Source organism: Eutrigla gurnardus, assembly GCF_963514095.1.
Source record: "Eutrigla gurnardus genome assembly, chromosome: 11".
NCBI classification, from domain to species: domain Eukaryota; kingdom Metazoa; phylum Chordata; class Actinopteri; order Perciformes; family Triglidae; genus Eutrigla; species Eutrigla gurnardus.
Window position 1 is genome coordinate 12,615,518 of NC_139925.1, and position 23,442 is coordinate 12,638,959.

General features: G+C 46.0%; 1 protein-coding gene across 6 annotated transcripts in view; it reads left to right on the plus strand.

The window, feature by feature from the left end:
* Positions 1-23,442, plus strand: part of LOC311020930 (transcription factor COE3) — a 68,090-nt gene that overhangs the window by 31,879 nt on the left and 12,769 nt on the right. For 2 of the 6 annotated variants that reach the window (XM_084021203.1, XM_084021206.1), the window contains exons 7-10: positions 8,260-8,341; positions 10,362-10,503; positions 15,109-15,242; positions 15,367-15,493. In XM_084021203.1, the coding sequence (XP_083877329.1) occupies positions 8,260-8,341; positions 10,362-10,503; positions 15,109-15,242; positions 15,367-15,493 (485 nt within the window). The remainder of the gene's footprint in view (positions 1-8,259; positions 8,342-10,361; positions 10,504-15,108; positions 15,243-15,366; positions 15,494-23,442) is intronic. The other 4 variants (XM_084021205.1, XM_084021208.1, XM_084021204.1 and 1 more) reach the window with 2 other exon arrangements.

The following is a 23,442-nucleotide window of genomic DNA, read 5'->3' on the forward strand; positions in this document are numbered from 1 at the left end:
TTACATATGTGGAGGACATTACACTCACTTAAGTATGTATTCCTTATTCTTTCAGAGGCTTCTTCCTCATATGTCAGAGAGACCTTAATGCTACCAAACATTCTCTAAGTACACATTTCATTTTTTAATAAACGTACGCTCTGACATTTTGGAAAAGCAAAGATTAGCGTCAGCCACGCCGCATCTCGTATAAAGTGAGACAAATTGATATTTTTATATAGCTTAATCTGTTTACTATGATGTTTATGCGAGAAATTATTACAAACTAATTAAAGAAATCACTTTGATATAATTAGTCAGATTTCAGGAAGCTCATTAGTAGTAATTTGCATGAAAAATAAGCCCTGTAGTGGTGCTCAGACCCAGCTATCCGATCTGCGTTTTATCTGGTTACACATCAACCCCCATTGTTTGTTGTTTGAGGCTGTCTGAAGTGGCCCACAATATTTTCAGTCATTGCCCCGAGAAGCGGTGGGGTATCTTTTATCAAATTCCTCCCCTAAAGCAAGTCAACCTGTATGTGGAAGCGGGCACACATGCCTCTGTGTACATAAGGCAGGAGGAGTGAGCGGCAAAAAAAAAACAAAAAAAAAACCCGCTGTCTATTTATCTGTCAGGTTCCTGACAAAGAACTGAGCTGACAAGCGAGGGTTTCCCTCAGCAGAGCAGGGGGGCTTTTATTCACCGTACTTACATGCCCAGTCTATGCCCAGAGACTCATGTTATTTGCAAATCACATTCTTTGAAAACGCACAAACGGGGCGAGACATGCCACGCTATGGGTTTGTCAGCTGCCTTCACAACAACTAGCTATATCGCTAACGGAGTGCGGCTCGGTAAGGAAGCAGCTTTCTCTTAGCATTTGCCTCGCTGTCACTTTTTGCAACACATGCGATCTGTGTCTTCATGCTTGGGGTCTCTCCTCCCTCAGAGGGTTGCCATCTTCCCTTTGGACTGACAAATAAAACGCCCACACTCCCGTTGATATAAAAAGAGGAAAAGAGGGAGAGAGAGAGGGGGGAAAAAATACACCCCTGGAATTACATCATTCTCTGCTGAAGTGATTCCTTCCAGAAATTGATGTACATCTATTGCACATAATTAGATAAAAGTAATGGCAATGATTTGAAATAAATGTTATTTTAAAAGCCCCCTGTGTTAGGCAGAGGGGGGTTCAAAACGCAGGTACAAAAACAGGAGCTGTTTATTCTCCATACCCTTTTCCCACCATGGACGAAATCCTTCCCTAAACATCCGGACAGAGAAGCACTTGTGTGGCGCTGATGTCACAGACCTACCTGGCCTCCCTCTCACAAAAGCTAAGGTATCATTAGCTAGGCTCACACAATGGCCATTCAACCAAGCCACTGCGCTCCTCAGGACTAGGGAACAATGTTATTTTTTGTCTCAGAATTATAAAGACAGAGTTTTGCAGGAAACCTGACAGACAAAACCCTTTAGAGGTAAATGCTCCAGGCGGCTTTTGGGTTTAATCTTTTCCCATTAGCATTTTGCCCCCCCCCCTCACCCTCCTCCCTCCCCTGCTCACACACAAAGACCATATTTACAGGGTCAAAAGTAAAGGCTCTGAGCCTCTGGAGACTGCTTTTTGTATAGATCTTTTCTATATATTGACAACACTTGCTTTTATTTGAATTTTATGCTAATGTGTTTCAAATGGGCCGACAGGAACAGTTCACTAAAATCTTAAACAGGTATATTTGTTTTGTGGTGGCGAACGCATTTTTATTTTCTCACAACAGAACGACAAATGAAACACAGCTCCTTCACCAAATATTATGAAAAAAAAAAAAAAAATTGAGCAAAGCAAGCATATTAAAAATGATTAACCCACAATGCGGGGCTTTACATGATACAATAGTTATATTGTCAACAATGCAACACAGCTAAGGGTTCATATGTGCTACCTTTGTGTGTGTGTGTGTTTGTGTGCTTACATGTGTTCGTGTGCACGCATTCACTTATGCGTGTGTGTGTCTGTGTGTGTGTGTGTGTGTGTGTGTGTGTGTGACTCCATGTGTGTGATTCATTCCAGGGCAGTTTTAGTCCTTATAAAATATTCATTTTGGTTGTGCAGGGCCCTGTAATTGCCATCTCTCACCCTGAATTATTTATACCTCGCACAGACTGACAAAGCTTTGCCATACGGCCCCAGATGAATCAGAAAGCAGCCATCTCTGCTGCCAACAGCACTGGGCTTTCACACAAATATGGCAGCCACGTCTCTCTGCCTGGCCTCTCTTAATTTGACATTTTCTTTTTCCCCCTGCCTTTGTCCTAGGTGCACAGAAAGGTTACCTGTTAGCTTTAAGCACCGACCCGCTCTCTGTCTTTCTGTCTCTATCCCCCCCCCCCCATGCCTACATGACAGTCCACAGTGGGTGTTTCTTTCTCCTCCTTCTGAGAATGCGTTAATGTGGCTGCGATGTCAGAGTGGCTGCCTCATGTTTTATGATGACTGACCAGTCGTGACAGCCACTTTAGATGTATGTATTATACATTAGTAATAATATGGTGTAGAAATACACTCGCATACATTTGCGCATGCATGGACAGACAGCAAAACCACTGACTCACCGACCTATATATATATATGACACACACACACACACACACACACACACATGCAAATAAGCCCCCGCTGGATCCAGCATGGCTGTCGGTAAACGGTCAAAGCCCCCCTGCTGGCCTTGCCTGTGCAGCTGCGTTCCTCTGCGCCTCGCCTGGGTCTGATCACTCCAAGGTGCCACAGGAGAGAGAGACGGCGGTGTATGGCTCTCATTGTAGGCTGGCTCAGGGGCCTTCCAGAACCCCCAGTGTCCAACACCCTAAATACTACTATTCACCCCGGCCAGTCACTCCAACATATGCTTATCTTCCATCTCGCTAGTGCAGGGAGGTGCTGACTGGTATTTCCTCCATACCCCGAGTTCCAATGCTGACCAGTAATCAAAGCGCCGTATTTCGAAACCTGGAGACACCCCTCCGCCGTCCAGCTGGCCGGCAGAGTAAACATTCCTGTATTGTTGATGTACGTGATTATTTTTTGGGTAATGTCAGCAACCCTCACGCCCGACATCGTTGAGTCATTATCAGCAATCATCATCGCATTGTTTTTACGGCGCCGGTGATAATACTTATGAATTCCACTTTGGATGTAGACGACGCCGGCCCTATAGCGGCAACCAGTGTTTGATTCGCTGTTACAAACAGGGGCCGCGTAAAAAAAAAAAAAGACAAAACAACGCAGAATTATTTATGTTTCGTGTCTTATTATATTGTGTTCAAAGTCCTGGTAGAGAGAGGGAAAAAAAAGGCGTATTCAGAGTAAAACAAAGAACAGCGTGCAACAGTACACAGCCTCAGCGGCGTCTCGATGCGAGCGGATGGGAGAGGCGGAGAGAAAGCTTGGGGCTAAACATGCAGTATGTGGCGGGCTGGAGCTAAAAGCTGCATAAAGCACACAGCCTTAGTCCACTGTTAGCAAGTGATGGATAGTTAGCAGGAGCTCCGAGTGTTCGTCTAATCTGTTACAGTAAACCTGTGCCAAAGCCTGAAGGGAATCAGTGGGGGCTCGCTAGGAGTGGGTTTGACGTGAAACCATTTGTGAAGACGAGCGATTCTCTTAAGTAAGAAACTAACAGTGTCCAGAGAGAGAGAGAAAGAGAGAGGGAGAGGGAGAGGAAGGTGAGGAAAATGAGTGCGAGTATGAGAGAGAGGGAGAGGAGGAGGAAGAGATACCATAATGAGTCCTGTAGCCATGGAGTAAATGAAGAGGGATTGACAGAGTGAGGGATCCTCAAGTGAAATAATGTCAATGCCACTCTGCCCATTAGAGAGAAAGGGGGGGATGGTGGAGGAGAGGGTAAAGAGGGATGAATGGGGGGACACGGCTACATCTTAAGGTGCAGAGGAAGTATCATCAATTATTTGTGACGCCCCCGCAACACACACCGCCGCCGCCGCCACCACCGACAAAAATATGAAATATGAAACAACAAAAATGAACTGACAATAGCAGCTGGAAAAAAAGGGAATAAAAACAACAACAACAACAACAAAAAGGCCTTGGAAATACCTAATAAATTCTCAGAGACATACAGTTGGGATATTTGATGTCGAACAATAATAATCACAGCGACATCTGCTGCGCTGCTCTCGGAGGAGATGGGCAGGACCCGTGAGTGGAAGGGGTTAATCTCCCCAAACCCAATAAGGTTGGATAGTGAGGCACTTGTTCCCTGATAAAGAAGTGATAGGATCTGTGGGTCCGGTCCCTCGGCGCTTGTACAGGGGTAGAGCAAATATTGTTAATGTGCTGTGGTTTACTTCAGCTAAGGCGAGAAAAACAGCTCCGCTTGACGAGAGAAGACAGCGGCGGAGCGGAATACGACAGAAACGGCCCTCGCAGCTCCACTCGGGGCCCTCCCAGGGACTTAACTGGCATATATATCCAAGACCACTCAGTTGCATAAATAAGTGCTTCGGAAGATTAAGATCTATAAGTGTCTCTATTTCTCGTTTTACCTGCTCCGCCTTGTCACAACAGGAATCTGAATGCAGTTCAGTGGAGTGCCTAATAACTGGAGCAGTAGGTAGGGGAGGCAGGAGGCTTGACATTAAGACCCTGGCGTTTTGGAAATCCGATACGCTATTGACCCGTGTACTACTATCTCAGCGTAGAGATCTGGTGTCAGCAGATTGTAGTCTGACTCTTACCGATACTGTGGCCATCTGTCAGTGTATTGTGTAACAGCCTAAACAAATAAGGGGGAAGCTCTTTTGTACAATAAGGTGTACTATTGAAGAGAAAAATGTGCGTACTTTTGAAAGGAACCACCGGGTGAAAACATTTTCAAATGCCTTCGACAACTATAGTCATTAAAAATGATATAAAAAAAAGGTTAAAAAAAAAATGCATGGATTGACAGGAGAGCTAGAGCCTTCTTAATAATACAACATTATCCTTATTTGCCCTCTTCACTCAAATCAAAGGGATGGACATTAATGCATGAGTGACATCAACCCTGCAATTAAGTTGGCCATTTAAATGAGAGAAGGCCTTCCTCACCCTGCGTGTTTGTTTTTTTCCCCCCCATCTCTTTTTCCTTTTCTATTCCCCCTCTGTTTGATGATGGGAGAGGGTGAGCTAGAATTAGGGCGATGGGTCTTCCTTTGAGTGTCAGCCTAAAATGATCAGAGTAAAGATAAGAGGGTCTAGCAGCCCTCAAATCAGTCAAAGTGCCAAAGTCGGCCTTTTTCTCCTCAATTACCGGGTCTGTGAAGCCAGGGAGTGGAAGGCACCGAGCCTGCTGCATTACTAAAGAGACAATCTATTTCCCCTTTGACCAGAGGGAGAGAAATCATTATGGCATGATTAGTAGCTTCGGCAGCGGGCGCACATGGAGGTACTACAGGAAAACCGTATTAATTGCCTGAGACCAAGGCATGAGCAGGATTGTTTTAACGTTGATTTGTGGACCTGTATGACGAGCTGTCGGGAGATAAAAGCCGATGTCAGGTCTTAGTTATACTGGCAGACTTCGGGCATGCAGACAGATAGGGTTGATGTCAAAATGAGCTTCCGCGGCTGCCCTGGAAGTCTTTCTCTATATGCCTGTCGATGTCTTCCTCTTTGTCTTTCTTCACACTTCATAGTTTTCCTTTACGCCTCCCACCATCCCTCCCTCTACTCCCCCCCCCCCCCCCTCCCTCGGATGGACTACACCCCACCCCTTCCCGCGCTCCCTTTCTCTCTCCCCTCCAACTGATAGCTGCCTTGGCCGATTATTTCATCCAGTGCGGTCCACTGAGAGCCTCCTCTCCCGGCTTTGGAAGAGCTTTAATTAGCCATGTTAATATCCCCTTCATTGGCCTTAATATCACTCAACACCTTCCTCCATCTCAGCGGCCACCAGGGTCCCCCTGTCCTGTCAGAACAGCTGATTATTGAGAAGGATAGCTTTAATCAAACCTAATTGCAGTTCATTCTTTCTCTCTATCCCCCTTTGCCCTCCATTGCCAACATCTAATGGCAGCGACGACTTGATATCCCATTAAAAAACAATTAAACAACCTCCTTTTGTCTCCGTGCGTGCCAAAACACCAGCACAAACTTCTGTAGATATTTAAGAAGTAAAAGAGAGAGAGTGGGGCCTTGTCTTAATTGCTCCCCCTTCTCACCAAGGACCAATTTGCACCGCGCTCATGGAGAATCTTAACCAACTCAAATGTAATGGATGCTATAGCGCCGCCACTGCTGTGGACTATGAAAATTAAGCTTATCTTTTTAGTGGAGAAATTGTGCTTAATTGCCTTCATAACAGTAAACATAAAAGAGCCACTTTATGATAGCGTGGGTACTCAATTTCCTGTGTTTATTGTTTCTTAACTTTTGGTTTCGCTGTGGCGGAAACAGTATGTAAAAGCGTGAAAGCATCCGAAGAAAAAAGAGACAAGACTTACTCCCAAAGTAATGTGTTTCTTTTATGAAGTCAATGCATCGCCTCGGTAACGTATTCTATCTCCTGCTCTGACATAAATTGTCTACCGACGGATGATGCATGTACACGGTCGCACGCACGTCTACTCGTGTGGCTGTGCAGGCACGCGCACAAACACAAACACACACACACACACACACACACACACGCTGGCCTTACCCAATCAGTATGAGAGGCGACAGACAAATAAAAGTCGTATTTCAGGTCTGCTTTCCGCAGATGTCTGCTGCTCTACATTATGACTCTTTGGGGAAATAAAAACAGGGTCAGGGAATTAGAGTACATAATGGTCATTTTGATGATCAGCCAACAGATGCAACTCGAAAACACAGTGAACACAATCAAGCGAAATGCACTAATGACAAGTCAGGTTTTTTATGGCCCCGCCACACACCGACAGGCAATCAGCATTCTGGCGTGGGTTAAAACGTCTTTTATTGATGTCCGAGCCAAAGCTCCTCGGATGCGGAGTGAAAATATTTTCTCACCTCTCCTCCTCTCTCCCTCCTGGGCCCCTTCGGTGAAGCACAAGGTATAGGACTCTATCGAAGAACGCTTCTAAATGACCAGTGCATGTGTTAATGTGGCCGGGGGTTAGAAGGGTCATTTCAGACTCTGATTTATGGCCTGGCCGGGATCCCACTGGGTGAACGAGAAAGACTTAAGTGTTGTGAAAGCGTCCTCGCAGGCCCACACGAGCCACTGTATTTAGCGGAATGAAGTGGCCATGCAATCTATGGTGCAATCTATGGTAATCCAATGAGCCGCTGTGATTCTCTGAGCCAAAGGTAGTATTACAATGGAAGCCACAATATTGCGTGTAGTCAACGCCATCGCAATGCCATGAAAAATAAATATCTCGGCGTGGTATTTATAATGAATCGGAGAGCAAAGCAAAGGCACGATTCTTTGGGGAAAATTTACAAAACAACTCAATTTCATTGTTTATTCTGCGCGGTTGTGTAAGATTTTTTACACAATTGGCTACATCTGAGGCAATTTTTCTTATTGGCCCTGTTGTTCATCTTCCGCTTTTTTTTGTTTGTTTAAAAACTATTTTAGGACTGTGAGGCCACATCTGATTCACAGCTCTCAACACGAGGGCTTTATCGATACATTTTGTGAGACCTGAGAGAAAGGGAGTATGGCAGCTTATAAACTAACCAAGCCCAGATCTCACTCAGACGTGACATTTGTTCAGAGACGATTAGCCAGGTTGTAATTTGTGGCATAATTGCCTCACCCACCTACAAGTGCATGGGTGTGTGTGTGTATTTGCGTTGTGTGTGTGTGTGTGTGGGGCATATGGTGGTCCCAGGAGTGTCCGCCTAATTGCCTGACAGGACTATAAGTTTTGTGGCGCGCTCCCACCTTGTTAGGTCCTTTATCCCTGATGCTCTTCAAACAAGACCTGGTCACAGGTGGGCCTCATTTGCTTCCCTATTGAACAGGAGTACTTTAATTGCACAGGGGGTGTCCTGGGATTAAAGAGGTGGGTGGAATATCAAGTGACTTTCTGTATGTTAGTGGCAGATGGGTGTTGAGAAAGACCCATGAACTCAGGTGAGGGGATGAGATGACAAAGACACTGATGCTCTTGATTTTTTTTTTTTAGTCTGTTTCTGATGAATGAATGGGACGAGTGGCCGTTCTCACTTCAATATTTCACAACTTTGGTATTTTGAATGGTGTCATTGATCGGTTTTTTTTCTTTTTGTTTTGTGCTCTCTTTCAGATTCTTCCTAAAGTTCTTCCTCAAGTGCAATCAGAACTGTCTGAAGAATGCAGGGAATCCACGAGACATGCGCAGATTCCAGGTGACTGAAGCCCTACGCAGATTCCCCACATCATGCTCTGTCTCTGCTTTTGATTTTTGCAGACACGCAGGTGTACAAACACAGAGCCACGCTACACTAAGTCACACACATATGAATTCAATTCTATTATTTGCACTGAAGGAGGCAAAACCCAGAGAGAGAGAGAGAGAGGGAGGGGAATTTCATGTCCTGTGTGCTCTGGACAGAATATTTATTAGGGTATAGCATCTGACACAAATAAGGATATAGGATTTTAGAGTGCCATCAATTGTGTTCCTGACAGTTTTCTGAGCCTCAGCGCAGAGGGGAGGACGATCCAACCACATGTAACAACAGTGTTAACTCAGGATCTGTCTGGCAGCGGAAACGCATACCTTCTTATACACACATATGCGCAAGCACGCAGACCCACACACACACACACACACACACATGGATGGATGCCCGTACAAGCTAGAAGCGCATATATTTGCTTTCTTTACATCCCTCACTCATTCTAACCCATATATGCATATACTTAAACTCAAACATAGGCAGTTCACTGTGCAGCCAATGAAAACCACCTTAAGCCATCTGAGAACCATCATTATCGCAGGCTGACAAAATGCTAGCGCCTTACACTAAAAGGGACATGACCGTTCACCGCTTCTTTAACCCTCTCACTTCTAATGTGTCAAGTAGTTGAGGCTTGAGATTATCGACCCCCCCCCCCCCCCCCCCCCAGATTCACGTATCCAACCATCCATCCGTTGGAGCCTGACACTTTCACCAGCAGCAGGCCCGACTAGGTCAAGGTGAGAGAGGGAGAGTTTAGTGCAATTTGTCCTATCAGGATAGCGACAAGCTGCAGTAGGGCGTCCGTCGCTGACAGCACTGTTCTGTGATAGACACACAGGCCGGCATCCTCCAGGAGGAAACCTAGACATGAAACAGATAAGACAGGGTGTCCCCTTCCTGATGTCACCAGCATCAGACCTCCCCTGCCTCCTCAAATCTTCCCTCAGGGTGAATGTGGACTGATGCATGACAGCCACCAACGGGCTTTCACCTCTCACTCCCGTGTGTCAAACGGAATGCAAGAACTAAGTTGTAGCGTTTCCTTTTGTCGAAACTGAAACATGCTTTAAGTCAAAAACAACTTGGGAGATTTTTTTTTATTCTGATGATCGCTCCCCCGTCTTCAGTTTTTCCTAAATAGATTTCCCAGATGCTCCACCGTAGGTGTTTCTCTGGCCAAAGTTGTGTATTCTGCATGCCTTCCACTCCACTTATTACCCCCAAAAACCAGCTGGAGGCCAGAGAGGGCCCAATCCATCATCCTCAGCTTGGCCCAGCTCTGAACCTGCTCACAAGAATGGAGCTCTTTCACTTCCCCTTCTCTCCCCTCCTCTGCCTTACACCCCCCTTCCCTTTCCCCAAACCAACCAAAAAAAAAAAAAAAAAAAAAAAAAGCACCCCCCTAAATTCCACTGCTACACCGAGGTCACTTACCGGCGAAGCAAACCTGAGAGGGGCTCTCTGTTTCCGGCTCAGAAACACTCGAGCCATTCACATGTGGCTCACTGTTTGGAGATGTGGTAGCCAAAAAACAACAACAAAAATAAGCATTATGAAATATGGAGTGTGGCTTGGAATCCGATCCTAGTAAAATGTTTGTTGAGTGATGGGATGGAGCATGGTTGAGTTGCTAATGACTTCTATAATAGTTTAAAAGGGAGGCCTTCCATCCTCAAATAGATGGACAGGCTGATCAATAATTCGGAGCTTCGCCTATGATGACAGTAAACGGAAATGGTATTTTAGTGATTGAAAAGTCAATTAGCTGTACACAAAAGCAAAAACAAAATGGCTGAGAAGCAGGGTTATTGTAATGCGATATGCCTGAAGAGAACAAGAGGTTTGACAATAGCATGCAGTCATGTACACACAACAGAGTTTGCCTGTTATAACTATATACCTCTTCCTTTTTTTTAACTGACGATGTATTAAATTGCATGTTTCAACTTCGCTCCTGTTGCAGGTTGTCGTATCGACGACCGTCAATGTGGACGGCCACGTCTTGGCTGTCTCTGACAACATGTTCGTACACAACAACTCCAAGCACGGGCGAAGGGCTCGCAGACTTGACCCTTCAGAAGGTACGCCTCCTTATCTGGAGAATGGTAGGCACTTTTACATCTTATAATTTGCTCCGCTCCTTTCCCCCCCCCCCTATTAGTTCCTTTTTTAGCCATCCACATCCATTCTACAGATCACAGAACTAGCTGCTAGTTCCTTAGAATCTTTGAGTCCTTTCATTTACACATTTTAAGTTGATTTTTGCCTTCATCATACTCATGCTCTTGACTGGAAATAGTATGCATTATTCTGTGTGTTTGCCGTGTCGATATCACTAATGACGATAACACTCAGGCAGATTCCCGATTTGAAAATGTTATACTACTTCCAGTCTCTAATGCACCTACATTTGTCCTAAAAGCCCATGTGAAACATGATCAAATTGCTTAAGAATTTGGCTGTGAGGTCAATTTCCTGTCATTGGGTTCTGCAGTTTTAGCTGTGAGTGAGCTGAAACAGGGGGAGGAAGGAGAAAGAAAGAAAGGAGGGGGGAGGGAAGGGTGGGTTGATGGTGTGTGTGTGTGTGTGTGTGTGGAGGGGGGGTGGCCTATGAGAAAAACAGAACTTACTGTTTTTCTTCCAACTGATTCCATATGATAGACTGATTGCCTGCTCAGCCAAAAAGAGAAAAAAGAAGGACCACCAAACCATGGGAAATCCAAAAAGTAAAATGCACTAAACATAACCTTATGACCTTTGTGGCCTCCACTCGCACATGGGAGCACACGCAGCTGAACGATTGTGAGAAGAAGAAGGGAAAAAAAAAGGAGAGAACTGAGTTGAGCCAATTTTGCAAATTGCTTATCTTCAGATTTCAAGAGCCAATTATGGCTGGGCAAACAGTTTATATACACCACTGACTAAAACAAGCTTCTCTACACATTAATGGGCATTAATGGTTCTATCACCAAAAGCAAATGTAATGTTTAATACAACAACGACTAATAAAAAAAAAAGACCAGACAATTAATATATCTCGGTGCTCTCCAGTCCTAGTGGGGGGAAAAAGCTAATCTATTTGTTTTTGTCTTTATTAATGACTCCTCTACTGGAGAACAAAATCAAATAATTAAAGTCCTGCCCGGAGCACCAAAGTCATTATGTTCGCTGACGTTCTGTTTGTGTGTTTCACGTTTATGACACGATAGGTGTGGATCGCCTAGCAACCAGTTTCTTAATGAGGGGAGCAATTAAAGAGGTTGAGCCCTCGCCTCCGTGTTCCCCCTCTCCCAGGGGACCCAGCGTGTTTTTGTGTGTCTACGTATGTGTGTGCGGCGTGTGCTCGCGTTCTTTACAGGTTACCCCAACCCATCCCTTTCTTCCTCTCCTTGCCACACTCTTCAAAGCAGCAGAGTGACGCCCTGTAAAGAAGCTATTGTCAACCGCCCAGTTGAACACGTCTTTGTCTAATAACTTCAATACACCTTCCCTCTGCTTAACCGCGTGTGCCCTCACAAGTTGAGATCTTCCTTCTTCTTCCCCCCACCCCTCCCTCACACGCTCAGCTCCACGAAAAACTCATTTAACGTGCACAAACAACAATCGCTGGGTTTTGTTTGAGTCACCTTTAACAAACAGGGACGTGAGAAAAAAAGGAGGAGCGGTCGTAAAATGTAATTCCAGCCGTGTCCTGCTGGCGCTCGGACAACAAGGAGGCAGGCGGACAAGCGTGCTTTAAATTAGCAACACATTCTTCCTCGGGAGAAGCCTCAGATATGCGCCTGTGTGGCCGAAAAGGAGAGGCATCCTTCCTCTCGGCTCCCTCACACTGCACTTGTACCAACTACTTGCTCGGATTGATCAAGAGGTGCTGCCCCCTATTGGCGCAGAAAGGGGATAACCTGTGATCTGACAGACTGAATATCACCCATGTGACACTTTTTTGTTCACTTGTGTGTACTGTCACACAACAAGCATATTATGCATTCAGACACAAACGCGCTTTGTGGCTGCCTGTCACTCAAACATGTATAGATTCAGGCTCAAAGGTGCATAAACATGCTCACAAATAGCCGAGCCCCCCCCTCACCACCCAGCCCCCCCACATCCATGCACATGCAGACGCACGCGAACAGCACAGCACCGACACACACAGACTCTTTCTCGCCGTCGCACACACGTTCCTCAGCTCAGTTCCACCATTATAGAGCCCCAGACAATATAGGAGACTCAGCATAGAGCCTGCAGCGCCTGCCTCATTTGCATGCCAAGTGGCTGTAATGCTGTTAGGGTTTATGCAATAAAGACAAGTGAATCCAGACTGCTGGGCCTAAGAGGAAGAAAGACGGGGAGAAAAGAAGGAAAGGGGGAAAAGGAGAGGAGGAAAGGAGAGAGTGAGAGAGAGAGAGGTTGAGAGTGAGAGAGGGAGAGAGAGAGGGGAAGAGGGAGGGAGGGAGAGAGAGAGAGTCAAAGGGAACAGATGGCCCAGGGAGAGGTAAAAGGTATAATCCCATCAGCTGCACTATCAACCGACCATCTGGACATCCCACAGCACAATTACAACACATTTCAGCAGGCAGAACAAAGGACGGCTTCACGGGGCCACATCAGACCTGTTTGAGTGTCACAATACTAGAGCTGGGACCTCCTCTGCTCAGATCTCGGATCTGTTTTGACGTCCTCTACGGCTCACCCTAACCGCCGCGGAAAAAGATTAGGACGGATCACAGATCGGCTGCCTGAGGGATAATTTCACAGCAAAAAGTGGATCCCGTAATGAATTCAGGCACGTCAACAAAATGGACAATTCGGGCGCTAATAAAACCCAAAACAAGCTATGACGTATGAATGCGAATGGAGACGGTTTCCTCCATTGTAGCGCAAAGTTTGCAAAAGACTTAGTGATGCGACATTCGGGGCCGGCGAGCCGGCTCTTTGCATCCTCATCCGTCCACTCCTCATGATGCCTATCATCTGCTGAGGGGGCATTGTGCGTGTCTGTCATCAGATCGCCTGTGCTGACTGTGTAATCCACTTCGCCACGGTCCCCATTCAGCACATGCTCCCCTCTCTGTCTGTGCATTGAGACATATGCAAATTTTGAGGCAGAAGGGTGGACGGCTTAGGGCCTCAGTCGCTGCCTCTCCATGGGTCCTTCTGTGTGTGGGAGGGGGCACTGGGATTTCCGAGGTGGTGCGTCTGTGTGTGTCTGTGTGTGTGTGTGTGTGCGTGTTTGTGTATGCCTGTCGTAGGTTTCAGGCTGCAGCTGCCCCCCAACAGTCACCGTCACCATCAGGCCGTTCTTTTCTTGCCTCCTCCTCCTTCCTGCCCCCCCTCTCTCTCTCTCATCCCCAAAGTCAATTTGTTTACAGTAATTTTGAAGGGTGAATTATTTGCTGTAATCGTCCGCACTGATGAAGGTCAGGCCCTTAGAGGGGGCCCAGCATGCCCATAGAGGGTTGGTCCTCTTTCAGACGCTCCGCTTCGCAATTAAGGAAAGCAAATGTCACTCCTCCAGGCCTCACAAATGAAAATCTGTACGAGGTGATTAGCATGAAGTCAACAGCGCCTGTTAAAGTCAGATTCCCTGTAGTACCCAATGTGTGTGTGCACTTTATGGGCAGGGAGAGAGAGCAAACATGACCTGAACAGACCCAACAGCAAGGCAAACAAAGGGAGATGTCTTGTCGGAGGTGATCCATACAACAATGGCCGACTGATTTACTTACTGGATGGAAAGGATAATAGAGGTTTAGAACTGAGCTCGTAAAAAAAAAAAAAAAAAAAAAAAAAAAAAGGAACTTGCTGGAATAGTTGTTCACATTTTGAGGAGTAGGGAAAACACATGCAGAATTCATAGTGCATTAAAAGATATTGATGGAAATAGATTAAATTTGATATTGCTATTTTACGGCTAGCTGTCATGCTATTTCTGTTGTAAACACGGTGTTGTGCTGAAAACCATATTAAGGTAATGCATCAAATGACAGTGAATGTGAGGCACCAGATCACTCAAATTAGATTATAATAACAACCCAGACTGTTGATGAATGGCGGAGCTACGTAGCAGAAGTCATGCCAGATGAAAAGCATTGTAATAAACAATATGAAATGGATTGAATCGATCACACACACACACACACACAAAAAAAAACTCAATCTGAATAATTCATGAGTGCATTTCACGTTATGAAATCTGAAACTACACTCAGTGTGCCTGCACTGTGCTGCATATGCAGAACAAAGGTAATGAAATAACGTGAACCAGCAAAGCTTTAGCTTGTCATTTCCACTTTAACGGCCCGTATCCTTGACTCATTTAAGATGTGTTCAACTTTGAAATTTTACTGTACATGCGGCTGCATGCTTAATCAAGTCTGATAGCTGCATTTGCCCTGACACATAATTTGCTCCATCAAATCATTTTCCTGGCGAGCCCGGCGTTTAGCCTTTGTGAAGTGGACCATTTGAAGGGTCTGCTTAACTACACCACTCCAGCGCGCTGATAAATGATTTTGATTCTCATGCCTTAAAGGACAAATCCATCATTTTTTTTTTTCATTTTTTTCCAGGGGGGGCAATTTACATGATATGTCTTTGTGAGGGAGACATGGAGGTGATGCAGTAACGTGTCTGTGCGGAAAGAGACATGGGCATGAGTGTTGAAGCTCGGGTGCTGAATTTGCTTTTCTCTCTTTGTCTTGGATAAGCAGCCACCCCGTGCATCAAGGCTATCAGCCCAAGCGAGGGATGGACCACCGGTGGAGCCACTGTCATCATCATAGGGGACAACTTCTTCGATGGCCTACAAGTCGTGTTCGGCACCATGCTCGTATGGAGTGAGGTATGTTGTAGAGTTGACTAATATTAGGAAGGCAGCTAGCATTATTTAACTGTCTAGCCATAAGTATTGACGGACTCACTAGATTGTTGTTTGGGTTCATGATTTCTCCTCCTCTGTTATCCAGCTGATAACTCCCCACGCCATCCGCGTCCAGACTCCACCTCGGCACATCCCCGGTGTTGTGGAAGTCACGCTGTCCTACAAGTCTAAGCAGTTCTGCAAAGGTGCCCCTGGGAGATTTGTCTATACTGGTGAGTCAAAACCCTCTCTTTTCCTTTCCAACTTTCAACAGCAACCCAGAGGGGCAACCTTCTCTCTCTCCTCCCTCGGAGCACTAATAATGAACTAACCAGGGCCCCTGCTTGCTGAATGTTAAAAGTGTGAGATCTGCCATGCTGGGGGAAGGTGTTTTTCGTGGAGAGGCTCCTACAAGTGCAACTCGAGCTGCCGCTGACCTGCCATCATACAAGGGCGCTGCCAAGCTCTGTTAGACTCAAGCTGTCAAGATATCTCTTTCTGCTAATTCTTTTTATCCGCCCTGTTGCGAGACTCAGATGGCTAATTTGCAAAGCAAAATGTGGTTTAGATTTCTCTATGAATTCGGATTAGAAAAAGCAGTATCCGCGTTGAGCATCTGAAGTTCTTCTCAATATGAATTCACGGGAGAGAAAGTGTCTGAGTAGATGAGAGAGACGTGAGAGACGTGAGGAGAAAGGGCGTGTGTGTCACACTATAAGTAAGGGATCTGATTATCTTGGCTAACAGAAGGAAGTGGCGGTCTTATCTGTCATCATTGGCGAGGAGACAGAGGTTGCGGGGGTCAGAGCCTGTCTGACCTGGAAGCCTCTGTCTGTTCTAACTCTGATGGGCAGAATGAAACGGGGGGCGCGTCAAAGCACTCTCACTTCTCACCCCCCCCTCCTAGCACCCCCAGGCCTCCAGCACAGCCCTGGCCTTGAGCGCAGCAGAATTGCAAAGTGTGGGCCTGGACTGCCCCCCCCCCCCCCCCCTCGGAAACCCCCCATCCAGACCCCTCCATCCTGGGGCAGCTGTTTCTCATCAAGCCCCCCCCCCCAGCCATCCGTCCCCTTCTCCTCCAACCGTGCAGTCTGGCCCAGCTCTCCTGCATTTAACCTCCCTAGCAGGAGCGGAGCAGAGGCCAACAAGGCACCAGGATAATGAAACAGGAGTGTAGTGTGGCTGCGTATGTGTGTCTGTTTGTGTGAGAGCGAGGGGGAAAAAAGTGTGTGTGTGTGTGTGTACGAGCACGCGAGAGTGTGTGTGTGTGTCCGCGTGTACACGTGTTACTGCACAGCGCTGAGAAGGTGTATAAGTTAAGACATTAATGGCTTCTATAGCACCCTGGTGAAAGTGCCAGGTCCCTTAAGAACAGACCCCATTAGTCACAGAGGCTAAGCGGATTGGGATGATTACCATCAGGTTTTACTGGGGAAACGTGTCCCCTTCTCTCTATCTTTGTTGATTTTTCACCCCCTCCACACCTCCCCCACCTCCCCTATTCTTCCTCTCCGTCTTCCCTGGGTTCCTACTCACTTCCAGTTAGTATAAAGATACAATTACCCCTGGAGGCAACGGTGGTACAATTGATTAGTGCGCTGAATTAAAAGAGAAAGTCACGAATAGACAGGTCCGGCTCCTCTGCTGTGCTATTCCCCCGCGTGGCTCACCCCTGATTGTACGAGGGGTTGACGCTTGAGAGAATGAAACCGTTAAAGAGATCAGGAACGCCACAATTAGGTACCCCTGGTTCCATATGTACTGTAATTGCTAGGTGAAAGGATGTTAGCCACTTCTCTCAGACACTTTAAATGGCAACGCGCTGACACAGCCTGACGCGAGAGTGTGTATTATGTATTGGAGAGCAAAACAGCTCATTGCAAAACCATAGCTCTTCCCTCTGTGTCCCGCCACTTGAAGCAAAAAATATGGCACTACACGAGCAAATAGGTTTGAAATGACCTAGAGTTACAATAGCAAATTACTCCAACTGGAAAAAGGGCATGTAATGACACACAGTGCTGTCGGGAAAAAAAAAGGCACAGTGCTCCGGTGTCATATTGGAGAGCAACATGTGCATATCAAAGGTCTAGTCATCAAAGCGTATGGCTTCAAGCGTGACTCGAGAGCATGGCTCGAGAGGAGTGCCTTTTTAGACCTTTTTTTTTTTCATGTTGACTCTTCTTGCACCACCACCCTAATTGTGGAGATTTAACTCGCTCAATTTAAGAAATTATCACAAATTACCAAGAGTCAACAGAGAGGAGACTGCAGCCAATTCGAACAGCAGAGGGACACGTCCTCACTCGGGTTAGTACCCTGGAACGGTTCCAAAACTCACAATCCATTCTCAGAAAGGGAGCACCCCGTAATGTATGTCAAATAACCCTGTTGGCATTGACTATCGAAGGTTTAAATGCTAATGAGACAAACAGACGTACTATATAAAACTTTAGTAGGCTGTAGTTTACTGACTGCTTCAAGGAGCTTATATCTGTACTTTAATTGGCACACTTTTAAAAGGAAAGACATGTTGGGTCTATTTTTGCCATTTCACAGTCTATACCTTTTACCTTCTAACACAAATGTTGTCCCTTGGAGCTTGCTAGCTTGTCCTCTGTCTAATCCATGTATTGGATATCCATTGGTCCAACTGTCAGCAAGGTTGTAGAAAATCAAAAGGAGAAACTCCTGGCTGTACCTGGGGTCAATACTTTATTATACTTTACACTTTATTAAGCACTGCAGTACAACAGTACATGCTGTCAATTTTATACCCCATTTGCAGCATCTTAACCTTTTCTTTTTTTAACCGCATTACTACAGTGCCGTATGAAAGAGTAAATCATAAATAAAAACTTTGACGTACAATTCATCCAATTTGAGCTCCTAATTGCATCAGAGCTTTTGGTTTTCTATCTCGGGCCAAGTTTCCGTGAGAGCTCCCCTCCTGGGGCGACGATGCAGGCCCTTGGTAATACGGTTCTGCAAGCGGTCCTAACACACTCAGCCACTATTTATCCTAATCAGTGACATCCACATAACCAGGATTGCTTAAAATGAACCCCTTCCGCGCCCCCAGAAAACGCACATTTACCGGGACCCCATTTGTCATGGGTAAATTGAGGGTCAGTAAACTTCGCCTGTATCCTCCAGTGGGGATCCGGGACATGCATCATAACGTTAGGAGAGAATGATTGGCGAAGGCGAGCTGTCACACATTTGTCAGGGGGAAGGGAACATTATTTGCTAATTTCCCAAGCTGGGCACTGACAGGGTGCTTCATCTTCAGACCTTTGGTGACCAGCGTGGCTTCTCAGCTATTAGTACAAGTCAAGTGTTTTTTTTTTTTCTTCTCCCGTTCCCCTTTCTTCCCCACTGTAAAGCGACGGTAATAAGAGCCGCTCGTTCGACCTCACAAGATCGTGGCGCACTGGGTGAGGGATTTTTTGGACGGAGCAGATGCCCCATAGAGTGAACTGCTCCAGCCAGGCCTTAGTTGAGGCCAGGCAGCCTTGAGGGCTGATGGATCACAAACTTTCCTCGTCAAGGTGACGCTATCGACTCCACTGCACCAAAATCTGACAAAATGGGTATGAGGCAGTCATTCATCAACATAAGGACAAAGGGGTCATGTGTGCTTCACTCAATACTGGTGGAGATCAAGATATGTCAGCCCTGTAAGGGATGGAAAAGGAAGACGCTCATTTTTGCAGAAGTGAGGTCTCTTTTCAGTGAAGCTCCCACTACAATTAAGTAAAGATCATTTCTATGTTTTTGCATGCAAGTCAACCCAAACAAAGCTGGCGAACACTCGTGCAGCAAATCAGATGTATAAATAGTGATATCCAGTTTTCAAATCCAAATTTAAACTCACTTCCTGTTCCACTCTTAGAAAGAGGAACAACACGTAATGCTGCCTTGGACCCTCCTCCCCCCCTCGCCGCAAAAATTAGATAAACAAGCACAGACGTCTTTATCGGACCACATCAGATAGGGACCCTGAGCCGGTCGGCCAGTGAATCGGGCCTATCCTTACGTCTCCTCTACGCCCTGCCGACTCTTTGAAGTCCCAGACTTAGAAGCTGATCAGATGGAGAGCTTCCTTTTCATTTCCTGTCCTGCAGGGTTGGGTTTGGTACACTGTCGGTTGCTGGTCAGTGATGGGGTGTGACCTACAGCAGAGATATGCTATAATCAAAGGCATTCAAAGAGGTATGTAAACAGAACGGCTATAGAGGAGGACTCGCAAACAAATGCCAAATAAGCTTCATATAAGCCTTTAATTTTCAAGCTTGTCCTATTTCGGACGATGGTTAATTTATCTGCGGATACGTTTTTTTGTGTAAAGTCCTGTTGCAGTATGAGGTGCAGCAAGTAAGGATGAAACAGGGCATTTCCAAATGTCATCGCCACAGTCATGTGGGTTGTAACCAGTTGGCACAACAGTTTTAGCATGTGTCAAAGCATGTTATGCGCTAGCCATATCCTCATACCTGGCTGTCTCATTACAACCCTGGTATTTAGCACCAGCTCTGCAGGAGTGGAGCAGACACTCGTTGCCAAGTCGGACGGGCCCGGTTTGAAGGCCTTGTGAGCTTGTGTGGAGCGCGACAAGGTTCCACGGCGGAAGGTCCTTGTGTCCAATTAGAGGGCTGAAGTGACACGTGCTCGCACTCCCCCACTGTCAGGCAGCTTGTCAGGTAGGCTTTGAGAAGCACACTGTGGCATTATTCCACAGCGTGTTATCAGCAAGTGACCTGTGAAATCCAGCTCCGGGAAATTGATTGAAATAAGCACTTGCAGTTGAGCATGTATTTCCCCCCATTACACCTCTCCGTGAAATGTATTGTGGGTATATCTTTTCAAGAGAAAAATGAAAGTGTGCCCACCCCCCCAGTAAGGATGGTATTCATTGATTTCATTTTAATTGGGCCCACTTTTTGTCCCACAGTATCGTTAGAGGTCTGTTTTGTAATGGCTCTTAAAATGGATTGTCCTCCGTAAGTCGCAGCATCAGTCTTTTGCCACAGGAAAGATAGACGGAGGAGGCTGAGAGGGGGGCTCTTGATAGACGAGGATCTCTCCCCTCCTCCTCCTCCTTTCTCTACCTCCGCTTCTTGCCCCATTTTCAGTTGTGATCCACACCCGACGGGCTTTAAAAGAACTCCACGCAGCCCTCCTCCTCCTCCTCCACCGCCGCATTTTGATTGAAATTCATCGGCAAGTTTATTGAGAAATGAATGAGGGAGGCAGCGCGGTATTGACTTTGAGAGGAAAACACAACTCATCTTGAATGAGGGGGAAAACGCGGCCGTAATTTAGCCGCCATCGATCTGTGCCCCGTCCATGTATTGATCTTCATTTTACAATATTAATTTGCGCTTGCAATCAGCTGTGAAGGGAACCCATTTGATTTCTGTAGGCGGGTAATGTGTGAAAGTCCGCCGGCGTCCTTAGAGAAGTGGCACACGTACTTTAGATGTCATCTAAGAGGATTGAACAGGTGTCTCTGGCCCTTTCTAATATCACGACCCATATGAAGGGAGAGTGGAATTATGGATGTGCAATCTGTAACATTGCTCCCTTTTAACCGTGTTAATTACATTTTATCTGTTGCAGGGGCAATATCTGCTGGAGACTGTAACTGTCGAGGTTTTTTTTTTTTCCATCTGTATTGGCTCAAAGTTCATGAAATTTCAATGAACATTGATCTGTCTCCATTGATTTATCCTAACTGCAGATCTTTGAAATTTTAATTTCCTGTTCATCTTGAGACTGCTGGAGATGGAATCACTCAGTGGTAACTGGCTGCAGTGGATGGAGATGATATGGTCAGTGGTGAAACAGATGAGGTTTGCTTTGCGTGGGTTTGCTGTGGAAATTCCAATTTGGCTTGGTTTGGTTTTTTTGTTTTTTTTTAAATGGTCTTTACGTCTGCATGCCGTGTTTTTCCTATTCTGTCGACACCGGAACGTTTCTACTGTGGAGCGGCAGCATGACTTCTGAATATCTCTGCAGCGCAGTATCCAATTTTAACTCCTTCCAGTAACAACGGGAAGATATTCACTCTTTAACCGTCTCCAGTCGAGATGAGGTCATTACGCGTGCTGACGCCGTTCTGAACTGCATCCATCTAACAGGCCGCAGGTGCCTAGAAGGCTTCACTTAGACTGTTTGACAAGTCACAAATGCAATAACACTTGAATGAACTTCTGCCTGTGCTGTTTATCTGTCTCCCCCTTTTCCAACTCCCACTCCACCTCTAATTTGTGTTAAGGGGAAAGAAAAAAATAACTGCTCAATGGTGTAGGAGGAGTGGAGATAAGCTCGAAGCAGTTAAGTATAATTAGCGAAAGTAATAGCTGGCAAATGGCAACAAGGCTAGGTTTTTATCTCCTGGAAAGATAGAGTTATCGTAATAAGCTGTAATGGCTGGCAGGAATGCTAGTACTCGGTGCAAGCTTCCATTCAGGCTCATAGACTTAACAAGGAACAATTTCCCTTAAATTTACTGCTACGCTCAAACATTTCCCCATGTTTATACCCAGATACTGTAAGTCAATACATGTGTTCAATCCACTTCCATATAGACCGAGGGCACACAGTGGTGTACCGCCATGTAAGCACTTCTGGCTGCCAACGTCAGCCATGTTACACTGTTCCTGTAGAGCGGTTACTCATGTCCTATTTCTGGAGAACACGGAGAAGGAGCAGCGGACCACACTCGGACGCCGCGTACGCGACCATCCACTCTACATTTTAAGTGAAGTGGCTAGCTGGGGCGGCTAAAGGAGCCCTCCGAAGTGAAAATGTGTTCTGGGAGCGTGAAAGGACGGAAAGATTAAGGCGTCAGATCCAAATAAGATTGGGGAAGTGCACATTCCAGGCAGAGGAATGCCACTGAAGTGCTGCCATCAACGTGTGTGCGCATGCGTGATATTGAAAATTGGAAATGATACGGTCACAGCTGCACACCGAGTCATGCATTCCATTTCTTCATATTCTGAAACATGATCATTTACTCTCTGGAGTGAGAGAAAAAAAAAATTACTGAAATATTCATAAAAGAAAATCTTCTAAACCTCCGCGTGGAAGCAGCGGGTCTCTTTTTTTTCTGTTGTCGAGATATCAGTTGCCATGATCCTTCCAGTAATTCTTTGAGTTAACAGCTGTTAAATTTAAAACATATTTGCTGTCACTTTGTCTCATTACTTCTGTTCGATTCTAATCATCTCCGCACCAAAATCATGGAAACCAATATATGAACAATTACCTCCGTATATGTACCGCAAGCATGGGGAAAAAGATATAAACGCTGTAATTGAACAAAGCATGCAACCTGTCTACATCTGAACAGAAAATGAGAGAAAATGAAAATTCTATTAGTCCATAATGTTCCCTAGGCCCCCCTCCTTCCCCCATGCTCTTCATCTCTCCTGCAAGGTATTCAAATGCAAGCCCTGCCTTACCTCCCCGTGTCTCTTTTTCTCTAATTATCCATGAGGTCAGTAAGCAAAATGGGGAAGAAGCCAGGAGATCAATACAAATTATCCCTGAGCAAACCAGTGCTGACAGTTTGAATTGCAGCATATGTTTACCCAAAATCAGGCAATTTATCTTAATATCAGGCGAGTAATGCAGCAGGGGTGAGAGGTCACACAATCTCTCCACCTCATAATTACCCGCCTCTAAAACAGGAAAGTGGTATTGATTGGCCGCGAGCCGGGAAGCGGGCGTGACTGGAACGTGCCAGCGACCCCCCACCCCCATTCCCCCACCAAGCCCTATCATACCCACCCCCCCACTCTTGTTCCCCCCCGCCTTTCTTGGTCCCTCCTCCCCTAGGCTAGACTCCCCACCCAGTGGAGGATTTATGGGATGTGTGTGGAGGGTTTCGTGTTTCCTTGCAGTGACTGAGACCCCTTACAGGAGAGGGTAAGGGAGGGGGACAAGCCCCCCCCTCCACCCCTGCCCCTTTTTACCATATTGTGTTGGAAGGATGAAGAGGGCCAAACTCATTTTGGCATGCATGGAGTCGTGCGTGGGCAGAGCAGCTCGATTTGCTTTGTTATACCTTTAGAAGAGAGTAAAGTTTATGACAGAGTGTAAAGGGGGAACATAATGATCTACCAAGGATTAAAAAAAAAATAAAAAGACATAGGGTGAAGAGATGGGAGCA